At 29.5% G+C, this 15,447-nt stretch overlaps 1 protein-coding gene across 4 annotated transcripts in view; it reads right to left on the minus strand.

The window, feature by feature from the left end:
- Nucleotides 1–15,404, minus strand: part of LOC145249645 (ceramide transfer protein-like) — a 123,378-nt gene extending 107,974 nt beyond the window's left edge. Inside the window, exon 1 of one of the 4 annotated variants that reach the window (XM_080111409.1) lies at nt 14,661–15,404. In XM_080111409.1, coding sequence (XP_079967535.1) covers nt 14,661–14,897 — 237 coding nt within the window. In that variant the 5' untranslated portion in view covers nt 14,898–15,404. The remainder of the gene's footprint in view (nt 1–14,660) is intronic. The other 3 variants (XM_080111411.1, XM_080111410.1, XM_080111408.1) reach the window with 3 other exon arrangements.
- Nucleotides 15,405–15,447: the final 43 nt, after the last annotated feature.

Consider the following 15,447-nt stretch of genomic DNA (forward strand, 5'->3'; position numbering starts at 1 on the left):
TAAACATGAGTTTCAAATGTGTAAAGTTCAATGTGAACAAATGTGAAAGCTTTTAGGGACGAGGAGGAGATACTATTGTTTTTCTTCATACTATTGTCCTCAACAAATTTGTCACCATTAATGAGGACGATCAGCTACAGAAAACGTAAAAACATTTACAAAATTATTCAAAATCGTTCTCAAATTGACTGAACTACAATTACAAAAATAAATTTTAAAAATCCAAACTAAATACATCGGATGAGCAAATATTGAAATTCATGATTTTAAATTTATAGGAAAAAATTCCTAATTTACAATTCCATAAATCTAAATAATTTTGTAAGCAAAAAAAATTTTTTTTAAATATATATAAATATTGATTATGAAAAAAAACAAAACAAGTACACTGTTATAAAGTTCATTCTTCACTTAATAATCGGTGAAAATTTCATATTAAGTGGATAATTACTTGATTTTTGATAGATTTTTAAAGAGAGACACTGTCAAAAAAATACTTACTCTTTTCGTTTTAGTTATGCCTAGTTTAAAAAATATCTTTTAAATGAAATTTCTGCCAGGTTTTTAGAAGAAGCCGGATTAACCCACTCAGACTGAAAGTCCAAGAAAAATATTGAATAATATAGAAATATTAAACTTTACAAGTAAAATATTTTGCTTGAAAGGTAAATTTATTCAAAACTAAATGTAACGACTTGCCAATTTTTTTTTTTTTTTTTAAATTCACAAATAACGAGAAACTAATAGGAACATTAAGAGAAGGATGCTGATTCCATGACGAATGAAGCTTCCTGAAACTGACAATGTTCTTATTCTCTGGAGTACAAGAACAAAAAAGTGAATGCTAACCCTTTTGATGTGCATATTCCCAACCAACCCAAGAAGCAACAAAATCTTACCACTTTACTGTAAATGCCAGAAAAACTTCTACTCTAATAGTTTCTTCCCACAAACTGCTAGACTTTGGAATTCCTTCACTGTTACCTGCTTCCCAGACTGTCCTGACCTACAGAAGTTGAAATGTAATGTGAACAAATATCTCGCTATTTAACTCCCTACAATGCTGTTAAACATTATCTCAAATAGTAGCCCTTTATGTGGCAATATTGTTTGCAGTAAGAAGAGAGAAAAAAAAAATCAGCATTTACCGTCTCTCTTGGCTCATTTAAAAGTTCAATTAGTTTTTAAGCATTTATTTTTATTAGTACTTTACACTATTTCATTCTGATTTCAATACATACTCAATTAAAATAAATGTAAGAGACACGAGAAGTGGTCATGTCAAATTTTATTAGAAACGTTTTTAAAAATGGATGCCAAACGAAATTCAGGAGAGACAATGTGAAAGCAAAATTTTATGTCAATTTTGTCAGAAAATGTGGACAATGAGATGCGAATGTAAGACATGACTAGCTTGTGTTCATTTTCCTTTTCTTCCTTTCTGTGTTGAGCAGAAATTGAAGACAAATAGTTTTACACTATATCTACCATCCCCAAAATACGAAAAACATGATACCAGTACAAATTCTACAATTTTCAATCAATAAAAATGATTCCCATTCATTGGAAACAATTATTTTAGTAAGCCTGTGTGAAATACTAAATTTCTAATACGAACTGTAACTCAACAATCAAAAGAAACAAAGCAGATTGCAGTTAGGCAGAATGAAAACATCCAACGAGCACAGCATTATATATCACTCCTTCTCCCAAACTAAACAACTACACCACTGAGACACACACTGACAAATCACAATGATTAAATATAGACAATGCTACCACACAGTTGGGCTGGCAAGCAGACGTATGGATTTTTAGCAACTTCCTCAAATCATTATTAAACCTATATATTTGAATAGTTCAGAGTCTGAAGTTGCAAAAAATGGGCTCATTTGTCTTCTAACTTCAATTATTGCTCAAAATATGCCTGTTTGAAGTTCGCAAATTTCGAATTTTTGTGAAATTGCGACTAGTTATTTTACCAAAGAGTAAATTTGGGTGCACTTGAACTGTTCAAAATTTCTTCCAGAAACAACTAAATATATCATATAAGCCCCTTAGATTATGCCAGATTCACTAAATTTACTTCATTATAAAAAAATGGAACATATAAACAAGTTTTTTTTTTGTTTTGTTTTTTTATTTTTTCACAAAATTTAGCATAAAAATTAGTATTTTTTCCATAAAAAAGCCCAAAATTTGCCCCTGGACAGTATATTTTAATGAAAGATTGCAAAAAAGCCCCAGGATGAAATTTTTCCTGCTTCACAAATAAGAATCTAGACATAGAAAGCTATCATAATTGGGTGAAAAATTCGCTCTCGGGAATCATTTTAATTCTAATATACTGAAAAAATTTGAACTTGCCCATTTTTCCATGATTTTGGACAATCCACAATGACTGTTTAAACCATAAATCCAGATAATTCTTGTCATTCTTATTCAAATTTCATCATCCAGACGACTTTTCCTATGTTTTTTAGGGTGCAGAATCCAAATCTGACACCAGAAAACCATGAAATTGCATTGTTTTCTGGGAAATCCTGATTTTTACCCTTTTTTAAGCTATTTTCAGTTAAATATTGGCCGTAAACCAGAAAAAAATTGATTTCAAAATTTATCCATTTGAATATTTCCATTTTTCTCATTTTCAATTTTTACACAGACATTCATTTACTCCTGAAAGATGCTCAAGCTGATGTTCTTTCATCATACGATAAACTGTTGAAATTTAAGGAGCAGAGGCCAACAGTACAGAAACTTGCAACTCCATACAGAAGTGTGAAGTACCATTGCCTCCAGTGCTTGCAACTTATGTCTGCCCAATTGTTTGCATCACTTCAGTTGCCTGCATTCCACAACCTCAACGAGATCCAACCGAAAACTGCCCACTCAATGAATTGATAGTAGTAAATTAAGAGCCAAGATTGATCAACTGGTACTGCATATGGCTGTCATTTTAACCATCATTAACGCAGATAGGAAAGTGAAAATTGACGAGTTCAAAGAATTTTATCACGCTACATATCTCCATGTTGGTTCAATTCCATGTATTGATATCACTCCAAGTGCCCATGTTGTTTTAGGGCACAGTGTTGAGTTAATTACAGAAAATGGCAACATTAGTTTGCTCAACTATACAGAATCTGGCATTGAAGCAAATAACAAGTTCCTATGTCAGTATCGGATAAACAAGTCTTGAAAGACAAACCAATTTAACAATTTATCAGATTGTATTAACAGACTCTGAGACAAGAGTGATCCCATTGTTATGAAGACAAGAGAACACTTCACCTGCAGACATTGCAAGTCATTAGGTCACAGCATTAGCTTAAAACTGTAATTCATGGTTGCAATAGTGAATATGAGTCTTTGTTGTGCTTTTTGACTGATGTTGATGCATGATCAGTTATCGGATACATTGAATTAATAAACTAGTGTTTTCATTGTGTAACCTTTTAGTAGTGTATTTTCTCATTCTATCTGAATATTTGAAAAGCTTGTTTCATGCAGTATCAAATAGAGGTATCATTTGTCTTCTTAGATTGAATAGTTTTAAAGATACAGGCATTTAAAGTTTGTCCATAACTGCCTAAATTTTGTATGTCAGCAAATTTATGATGTTTTGGTCCGTGGACTCTAAAAAGAACAGTTTTTAACATACTACTATGGTATATCACCCTATTTGATGTCAAAAATGAACTGAAAGAGCTAAAAAAGCATAACCACTTACATAATAAGTATACATAGGTAAATGTCCGCTTAAGCCCACTGTGTACAATGTCTCCTTAAGTTACGCACATATTCACACAGCTTGACAAGGACATCAAGCTCGACATTGCAATATGGAATGAACTGTAATCATTATTCATGTCACTGTTCCAAATTACTATGGTCGTAATACAGCTGAACGGGAAGGGTCAAAATATTAGGACCTCAAGAATTATTTAAAGATGGCATGGTCTCTGAAAGAAATAAACATTATATGGGTTGTGATAGGAGCAAGTGGCCTAATGAAAAAAAATATCTTAAATACTTGGAAACAATCTTTGGAAGACTAAGCTGTAGTAAAATACAACTAGCAATCATAAAAGAAAATACATTTTAAAAGAACCATTAGAGATATTATTTTATTTTACATTTTATTGTCATATTTTATTTATTTTAATGTACAGAAAAAAAACAGCATTGCAGTATTACCTAGTTTAACATTAAAATAACCGAGTAATACACAAAGTACGAAACTTTCCATGTGAGAGTTTTGAATTTTGAGTAAACGTTAAATGATAAAGAAATTACTTGAGATTCATTAATAAATAAAAAACTAAAAATAATTAAAAGTCAGAAACCATAAATCTCATTAATTCAGAATCTTTGTCCGGTTTCAAAATAGTCCAAATTTAACAATTCTTGCCATAATTTAGAGCAAATATACGAAAATAGGACCCCTATAAATTTCTTCAACACAGATGGTGGACATGTTAAAAACACAAGGGGATGGTAATCACTGCCCGGTGTAGTTTTAACAAAATGAAAATGTGTCAAGATACATACAAACTTTGCATTTTTTTTTTTTTTCAAACATATCTGATGAGATGAAAATTTTTTAAATAATATAAAATTTAAAATTGTCTGGTTTATGTCAAAACAATTATAATATCCAAAAAATGCAAATATGAAGTTATTCTTTCTTGTTTTTGGTTTTTGCCAGTATATATATATATATATATATATATATATATATATATAAAATGAAATCAAGTTTTAGCTCCAAGAAGGAGCTCCTTGATCTCTTATAACTGGAAAGAATTTGAATGCTTACTAGACACCATCGTTGAGTGTTTTTAGTCTCTGTACAATTCAGAACAACCTGACATGAGAATATTTCACCCTACAAGTAAATTCGGATTCAAAGCTCAAATAAGGTCTCCTCAGCATGGCTACCCACTGCCTCATTACAAGATAACATCACTAGGTGATGTTATCTGCCCTCCACCACATAACAGCACTAAGATGGATATGCTACCAGACCAGATGAATTCTAATAAAGATTAACTATAACACAGTCAAATGGTCAATTTGGAAGAGGAAAATTGATGTTCTTCACCGTTTTATTAACTCAACATTTGAGAAGTAGATGAGAATTTTGAATGAACACTTGTAGCTCACATATAGAAATCAAGAGTTAACTGCAGCAATGAGACCACTTGATTTTTGATAACTTACACTGAAGTAAAATAAAAAAAAAATGATTAAGAAAAGGGAGAATTTAAATACTATCCTCAATTGTTTTTTATCTTTTTGTACAGGGGTTTGTTAGAATATCCTGACAGGAGATACTTCATCCTACAAGTAAACCCTAACCAAATATTCAAAATAGCATAGTATTCACATACAGTGTTTACTGATGTATTTGAAAATTTAAAATGGCGCCAGACTCTCTATTGAACACGGTAAGTTTACAGAATACTGTTAAAAACCCACTGAATATATGTCAGGCTATGTCACAGTAACATATATTGAGCGAGTTTCTAACAGTATTTTGTATATTTTTTCAAATTTTTAACACATTTTCCCAAACCTACGTGTTTAGCAGAGAGTGCAGTGTCATTTTAAACTTTCCAATACATCGGTAAATGCTGTATGTTTTTCGATCTGAATAAACATATTATATTAAATAAAAACACTAGAAAATTATCCAGTTAGGCAGAAAAGTAACTTATCTTGCCTTTGATAACATTTGTTATATATTTGTTTTTTGACAACTTTTTCGAATCTATGTGTACAGTAATACAAACCCTTTTCTTTCTATAATTCTTTGAATTAAAAATTATTTTTTTTTTTTTTTAACTTTTAGCTTAACTTGCTTTTATATTTCACCATTTCGTTTTTTAGTAATAAATGCTTCTCTACATTAAAAACCGACCTTGTGTCTAACTCTGCCCTTGTGGGGAGGCAAGTAAATAGGAAGCAATATGGCGGCTGAAAAACGTTTTTCAACCACCATAAAAGCATTACAATACATTTAAAGCCTGAAGAATTCTCACCATATGCACTTGTTCTAAGTTAACTAGCCACTACTTGTGTTTGAAAAAAAAAAAAAAAAAGCGCCTTAAAATAGTAAAAACACTAAAGCTTTTTTCATTTTGGAAGGGGGATTTCAGGCGCCCCTATTATCCCAAAGAACCAGCTATGTAAACACTTTGCAATATTTTTCAATAATGATTTTTTTTTAAATTCTTTACAATCAATTTTTATTTAAAATTAAGAAATTATTTTCTAATATATTTTGTTTATATGTGTTTATATTTTGTTTTTCAGTAAAATTAAGAAATTAATTTATAAAATATTTTTTATATCCATCTTCATTCAAAAGGGTTACTTTTCGGTAGCTTCGCCGGTTGTTAACCTAAATTTTCCGAATATCAGAACGAGGTTCGTCTGCGGGACCTACTTATCTAAGCTTCACCGATTTTTGTTATGATTTTATCTGTTCCTTTTTTGTTTGCTTTTGTTTTAGGGGATGGATATTTTATTTTTTTGCTAGAGTTTATGTAATTAACAGGAAAATTGGTGAAAGTCACAATGTAATCCGCGCTATTTTTAAATATTATTTTCAAGTTTAATTAAAGTTTTACGATACCCTTTTCTTATTATTGTTTTTCTATTCTTTTGCTATTTTTATTTATTTAGTTTTTGTCAGATTTAACAAACAAACAAAATGAAAGCAAAACAAAAATTTGGTGCTTATGCACTTATGCACATTATTTTTTTTTAATGGCTTAAGTGCCTCGCCGAATGTTTGAAAAGTTTCTAATTGTTTTTTAAAGAAAAATTGGTGAAAGTCAACATTAGCACTTGTGATGATAAACAAAAATAAACAAAAAGCTTTAGTGTGTACGTACTTGTCATGGAATGTCATAGATCGAAACACAGTGAAATGTTATTTGGTGCTAGTGCACTTATTGATCCGTGCTATTTTTAAATAGTACTTTCAAGTTTAATTATAGTTTTACAATACCTTATTTCTTATTAAATTGTTAGGTGAAAGTACAGAATAGGTACACAACACCCTCCCGTCCCCATGTTAAGAATGGCTTTTTAAATAATGTCATTATTTCAGCACGGCTCAATAAGTGCACGAGTACCTTTTATTTTCTTGAATAAAATAAAAACTACTCGACAAGAACACTGTTTGTTTTAATAATTATTTTTTTTAATCAAAAATAAAAATTTCAATTCTTCAAAATATGTTTTTTCCCAAAGTTTATTGGGATTTTTTTTTAATTACCATATTTTTCATGAACATGCTCTAAAAATGTTTCAAAATTATCTAATATTTTTCCACTTTTCATGTTATAAGCCTCTCTAAACATGGCCTCATCGACATGAGACCATTTCATTTCTCCTACTGATCCCAATATGTATTTCAGTCTTCTTTTAATACAAGACCAGTAGGCTTCAATATTGTTGGTGCAAATACTAGTAAGCGGATTTTTAAATAAAAAATAATGCAGGTATCGTAAAACTTTAATTAAACTTGAAAATAATCTTTAAAAATAGCGTGGATTCCATTTTGACTTTCACCAATTTTCCTGTTAATAATTATATAAACTCCAGCAAAAAGAAAAATATCCATGAAAAAAAAAAAAAAAAACAGAAAATCATAACAAAAATCATGCGCAAATTTGAAGCCAAAATAAATAATAAAATAAAAAACTAGGTCACATATGCAAAAATTCTTTCCGTGTAAAAATAATAACTTCTCCTTCAGTCGAACAACGTACAACATCGGAGCCGATGTGTATTTCGCTACAGGGGTAGCATTCGTATACGTCCGCCCTTTTTCTTTATATTTTTTGATATATCAAATAACTCCTGATATTAATTGTTATTAATTTCATGGTGTATGTTTAATTCATGGTTAAAATATTTGTTTTGACTTATCTTCAATGAAAGAAATGTTACGAAATAAAATAAAATCGTTTTCGAAATTCCCTTAATTGTATTTCCACTTTTTCGCTGTACCAAATTTTTTCGCTACACAAAAACTTGATTATATAATGGTATATTTCAAAACAACAATTCCACAGGAATCGGAATCATACTTGGTATCGGAATCATTAAACATTTTCCTGGAATCAGAATCGGAAAAAATTTAGGAACCGTTCCAACACTACATTCAAGGAAGCTCAGCAGAAGCAAGTAAGGTCATCAGCGGCATACCACAAGGTTTTATTGTTTCTTGTAATGGTTACTGACATAGATAGAGACCTCGAATGTGCCATAGCAACATGTTTCACTGACGACACACGAATCATGAAAAAGATCTCCACACCACATGACTCAAAGCTTTTACAAGAAGACCTCAACAAAATTATAAAATGGGCTAATGACAACAATATGGTTCTAACCAGAGACAAATTTGAACTACTACAATACGGCAATAAAGACCTTCAAGGAAAAATCTGGATACTGGTGTGGCCAATAAGAAATAACATCAAAGGAAGTAGTAAATGATCTAGGGGTTTATATGAGCAAAGATGCCTTCTTCAGTTCCCATGATATATTGACCAGGAACTGCAATAAGTGTATCAGAATTTTTGACACCCCTAACACAAAACTACAAATAAAATATAAAAAACTCCTAATTTCTCTTTTTAAATTGGGTTGTTTATTTTCTTTATTGAATATACTTCCAAAATAAACTATTAAAGTTGGTTAAAAAAATAATAGAAATATTATATTTTATTTAAAAAAAAAAACAAAAAAAAAAAGTGTTACAAAGTGCCGTTGCACCTTCATGCAGCCATTTTTTTATGTAATGAAATCAATTGAATTTTACAAGTTAAATATTTTTCAATTTTTAAACTTTAAAAATCTATCAAAATTTTTCTATTGGTTCAATTTTTACGATATTTTCAGGGTCAATGTGAAATATTATGCTCTTTCCAATAAACCCAATATATTTTAGACAAACTTATTTTTTTAACCCCCCCCCATTTTGAAATGTCTATTAGAATTTAAATAATTAGTTTACTCACCAAAGTTTTATATATCACAAATTGAAGATAAAAGATCAATAAATAAAATATTCTAATTTAAAAAAAAAAAAAAAAAGTTTTTTGGAAATTTACCTGTAGAGTCCAGTGTAAAACCTTGATGACAATTTTTTCTATTTTATTCAATGTTTTTTTTTTAGACATTTAAAAAAAAAAAAATCACTCAATAAAGAATTAAAATATATTAAATCAAAAATTCATGTATTTCTTTAAGAGAATAAAAAAAAAAAATAGAAATCTGGTAGTGCAAATTTTTTGTAATTGGCCAAAATCCATGAATGAAATGTTCATATTTTTCAAATATGGTAGCACATACTGACCACTTATATACATAAACATTCATTTATTTTATACAAAACTGAATAAAATATGCTCATAGTAAAAAAAACAAAACGTGTTTTTGTTCGTTATTATTATATTATTCATATAGTTACTATCGAGATTACTAATGTGTTGTTTTTACGTTTTTGAAATAATTATTTTTGTCACTTTGCTGCTTCCGTATATGACAATCGACGAACTTCCGGTTTCGCTAATGGCGGATAACATATGCCGAAAAAAAAAAAAAAACGCTTTCCGGAACTAGTTGTTTAAAAATCCTGTCATTTAAAAAATACATTAATTATAATATATAAATATGGACACATTCTTATACATGAGAATAGAAGCACCCATAGCTTAGTAATTTTGAACAGGTAAGTGATTTTTTGGCAGTTATATATATTTATTAGATTTCGATGACGTTAAATTTGTTCATTTTCATGAAATCTTTTTTTAAAGAAAACCGATGAAAAAAAAAAAAAGAAAAAAAAATATTGTATATTTTTTTATTAAACCTTTTGTGATTATAAAATTTGGTCTTTGCTCATTTTATTGAAATAAAAATTAGGGTTTGAAATTACATTTTCATATTGTTATAAGCTTGTAGACATGGAGAGTCTAATCAAATGTTTGCAATGGCGACTTGCCCAAAAATTCTGATACACTTAGAACTGCAACTCTATTCACTACAACACCAAAGAGAACAATATATTATCTACATATGGAAAATCTTGGAAGAAAGGGTCCCAAGCACAACAATAATAGAAATAACCCACTATCAGCGAGGAAGGCTCTGCTATATAAAAATGACACCTAGGACTACACAGAGGATCAAGTCCCTCATCCACCACAACTTCCTCTACAGTGGCACAACAACATTCAACTGTATTCCAGCCAAAATAAGAAATATAAGGAGAGTGTTCCCCGACACTTTAAAAAAAAAACAACTGGACATCTGACTGGAAAAGATACCTGACCAGCCACCAACACCAGGCTACCCTAGTCCCAACCTGACTGGACATCTGTATAAAGTGCCTGGGTTCAGTGGAGCTTCAGCTCAGCGGTGTCAATGTAGCAGTGTCAGAAACCGATCTTAAGAATGCGTGAAAAAAAAAAAAAAAAAAAGAATAATTCAACCTATTTTTACAAGCTTATAACTACTTGAAAAATGTAATTCAAACCCTATTTTTTTTTTTCAATTAAAGGAGCAAAGACCAAATTAAAAAAAAAAAAAAAAAACAGGTTTAATAGCAAATTATGCAATATGTTTTTTTTTTAATCGGTTTTCTTTAAAAAAGATTTTAAGAAAATCAACGAAATTTTACTTACTTCGCTTATAAAAAAAAAAAGAAAATCGATATAAATTCGAAAAAAAAATCACTTACCTATGAAAATACTATTGAATGTTTAGTTCTATTCTTCATTGTTCAGAATTTATTTTTTTAAATAAAAGAATTTTTTAAACGACTGTTTGAAAAAAGCGCGATAATGCAAGCATTTTTACGTCTTCATCGAAAAACCGGAAGTCGCCGTTTGTCCTCGTTTGAACTATGGATGGATAGAAAGCAGTAACAACCACACGTTCGCATTAGCCGTGTAGCCTTGTGCCTGAAGAAAGATGTTCCATAGTTTAAAAATGGTCAAATTTTACTTATATTTTCATTCTTCTTTATTGAGTGAAATTTTTTTTTTTAAATATCTAAAAAAAAAAAAAAAAAAAAAAAAAAAAAAAAAAAAAAAAAAAAAAAAAAAAAACATTGAATGAAATAGAAAAAAAATTGTCATCATCATCCATTACTTACTGGACAATATAAGCAGAACATAGGCTTCCAATTAAAAAAAAGGGTTTTACACTTTGGACTTTACAGGTAGATTAAAAAAAAAACACTTTTGTTTTAATTTACAATATATTATTTATTGATCTTTTATCTTCAATTTGTGATATATAAAACTTTGGTACATAAATTAATCATTAAAATTTTAGTAGACATTTCAAAATGGGGGGTGAATTTTAAAAAAAAAAAACGTTTGTCTAAAATATTATATTCGGTTTATTGGAAGGAGCATAAAATTTCACATTGGCACTGAAAATATTGTAAAAATTGAACCAATAGAAAATTTGATAGATTTTTAAAGTTTAAAAATTGAAAAAAAAATTATCTCGTAAAATTCAATTGATTTCATAACGTAAAAAAAAATGGCTGCATGAAGGCGCGCCGGCACTTTGTAAACACTGTTTTTTAAAAAATAAAAAATAATATTTCTATTATTTTTTTAAACAACTTTAATAGTTTATTTTGGGAAGTATATTCCATAAAGAAAATAAACAACCCACTTTTAAAAGAGAAATTACGAGTTTTTTATATTTTATTCGCAGTTTCGTGTTAGGGGTGTCAAAAATTCCCCCAAAATTCTGATACACCTATGTCAACCGACGGAATAACTACAAAGTTTTCTTGATCCGAACAAGAAAACTGAAATAAAATGACAGACTTTAGAATTATGAAAGTCTTCTGAAATTTTGAATTTTCTGCAGTGAAATTGCATTATTTAAGAGTTTTATTCTTTTAGTACTTTTGTTTTTTAGTATTTTTATATTTTTGCAATTAAACAGATGAAAACTATAAGTAAAATATTTTTGAGGTCGTAGAACTAGAATCGAACCATTTTTATTAATCTTTTTTGTTCATCCAAAAGCAAAATAAACAAACAAACAAGTGAAATAAAAAATAAACAAAAAGTGAAATAAAAAATAAACAAAAAGTGAAATAAAAAATAAACAAACAAGCTAAATAAAAAAAAAAAGCTAAATAAAAAAAACAAACAAGCTAAATAAAAAAAACAAACAAGCTAAATAAAAAAAACAAACAAGCTAAATAAAAAAAAAACAAGCTAAATAAAAAAACAAGCTAAATAATAAAAAAAAACAAGCTAAATAAAAAAAACAAACAAGCTAAATAAAAAAAAACAAACAAGCTAAATAAAAAAAAACAAACAAGCTAAATAAAAAAAACAAACAAGCTAAATAAAAAAAACAAACAAGCTAAATAAAAAAACAAACAAGCTAAAAAAAAAATAAACAAACAAGTGAAATAAAAAAAATAATAAACGATTATTGAATTTGAATCACAACAGATCTGATGAATGCGTTTGTTTACACGAAGCATTATCAGAAATGTAATAAAAAAAAAAAAACATAGCAAGAAAATCTGAGGCACGAAAAATAAAATGTAACCTCAAACCCTTTTCATGTGGGGTAGGGACATGAATGTTTTAATGTGACCGATGGTGGGGAGGTAATAGTTTTTATGAGGGGGTGTTGTGTTGAGGGTTCTCGTGCGTTGTGGGGAGGTAAAATCTAAGTTCTCATGGTGAAGGGTTTCATACGTTGGGGGCGGGGACCATGAAAATTCTCATGAAGACAGGCCGAGTGAAGGTTCTCATCGGGGAGAGGAAGTTCTTAGGATTTTTTTTAGTCAAGTGAATGAAAAAACATTGGTTGATGACGAAAATAACGGCGGATCCGCTGGATAACCCCTTTTTTTTTAAATTTTTTTTTACTCGATCTTTAAAAAAAAAAAAAAAAAAAAAAAAAATCAAGAGAAATTTGATATTTTTCAAAACCAAAACTTAGAATAGACTTTTTAATAAAATTTGATTAAAAGCGAAATGTTATTCGACGTAAAAAAAAAAAAAAACACAAAACAAAAAAAAAACTCGATTAATGTACATTAATTTTATAAGTATTAAAAAAAGCATTAAAAATTATATAACATCTGATGAATAGGTCTTGAAACTAAAGGAATTTCAAAATATTTTGGTCTTAAGAATAAGACGACGTTTTTTTTTTTTAAATGACAAGGAAAATATGGCAAACTTTCTGTTTATATTAATATTTTTCAAACTGGAATTTTTCTAATTAACAAAAAATATATTATTAATACGAAACTATTTCAGTTACATTAGAGACTGTTGTCAATTTGGTTTTATGTATAACATGAAAATGATGAAAGAATGCAAGAAACTGATGGGAGTGTTTCAGATTTGTGACAGGGTGTTTTTGGGTTTTTTAAAAAGTCGATTCAGTTTCACTAAAAAGTTGTACAAGTCATGCTGATAATTCTTTTTCTAAAAAGGCACATCCATTAAAAAATATAAAAATAGAACATGCATTTATTACGAATAAACATTATCGATAAATATAGTTTTCTATATAAAAAAAAAAACAAAAAAAACTTTAGCTTGGTTTAGAAAAATAACATTGCAGTCAGTCCAAATGCACGACTTCATATTTTTTTACCCGAGATCGAAACTATTTATTGGGACCAAAACAAATTAGGTCTATAATCTGGTCACAAAATGGAGAGAAAAATAAAAGATTATTCGATTAAAGATTTAAAAGCTTTTAATTTTTTTTATTTTTACAAAATCAGCGAGGCCAATTCTCCCAACTTTAATTGGGTGTGGCGACAGAAAACGTAAAGAGAAACAATTCTTAAGGATCCCATTCTTAAGAATGAAACCTTTTTTCTTTAACAAACTTTTTAAAAAAATAAATAAATAAACTTTCAACACCATTACGCAGCTTTAAAATTTGCTTCATCATCATCATCATCATTATTATAACGAGACAATTAGTCTCAGAAGGTGGAATGTAAAAACAAAACATGTGGGCGGGTGGAACAAATATTTAAAAAAAAAAAGGGAATAAATCGCATGTGTTTGAAACTAAACAGACATTAAAAAAAAAAGCCAACTCTTCAGATTACACACACACACACACACACACATATAGAAAAGTAATGACTAATAAAATAGCGGGCATATCAAATATCAATTATATATTATCGACTGAGATTTATATTTTAACTCTTTATTTTGAAATTCAATTCGATTTTTTAAGTAAATAATAGACAACATTTCAAGTTGTTCGCTTCGATCGCGTCCTACAAAACTTTCTACGCAACTTAAAAATGTCCAGACTGAAATTTGTCAATCATCATTTTATTAGTTAGAAATAAAAGGTAAAAAAAAACAAATAAAAATGTGAAATTGGCACGTTTGCAGCTTAACATTCTCAAGCAAATTTAGAAAGCCATTCTTAACATGGGAGTGGAGGGTCTGGAGGGAATTGTTAACTCTTATGTTATTGTTGCGCGGACGGAACTCTAAGATGAAAAAATGTCTTGGGATGTTAAACTGCACTAGTGCCGTGAAATTTATTTAAAATGAGTAAACGTGAATAAAAACGAACTTCTATTTCGATTTTGTACTCACAGTGACACAAGCCCTGTTTAAACTGACGGCTCCCCGACATCCGAACGTAGTTTCAGTGACGGATTTAAAATAACTAAATGTACCATCTTTTAAGACGATGTATCTATCCTGCCATCCATGTAAGTAGTTTGTCCATTTACTCAGAGTGCCATGCTTCTCAAGCAAGTGGCCCTCCTCTTCAAATTCGTCGTTTTCTTCATCGTCTGTTAAACTTAGTACATCTCTCTCTTCCGACATCTTGCTGCATGGATTTCGCCTGAGCACGTATCCTAACTGCGACGGATGTATATATAGTTGTTCCGTTCACGTTACAACAACAAGTGTGAATTGATTTGGAAGTTAGCAACACTTCGAAGCTGAAAAAAAGTGATTAAAAGAATCACTTGTTCCTAATGCAGACAGACATTTGAAATAGGAATGCTGGCTTCGATGGGAGCCAGCGAAATATTGAGAAAACACATGACGTCAAATTCACGATTGAAAAGCTCCACGCGGAAAGGGAAGTAATCGCCTCGTTTAATCGTTACACATCACTAGAAAGTTAGAAAGAATATTTTCATTCATACTTTCCACAGCATATATAAAGTTGTAATTTCTGTCTGTTTATTCACGTACTCCAGCACCAAAACCAACACAGGCTAAACCATTCTTGTAATGACCTTTTTCCTTTTGATTCCGGTATGATGCTGAGCTTATACAATTCTGGGAGGTCCAGTAGACCTTCCAGAATTGTATAAGATCAGCATCATCACCCTCCCACCCAGCCTTTACTTTCTCTTTTTAAGAA

This window comes from Euprymna scolopes, chromosome 28, assembly GCF_053919585.1.
Source record: "Euprymna scolopes isolate OS-2025 chromosome 28, ASM5391958v1, whole genome shotgun sequence".
NCBI lineage: Eukaryota > Metazoa > Mollusca > Cephalopoda > Sepiida > Sepiolidae > Euprymna > Euprymna scolopes.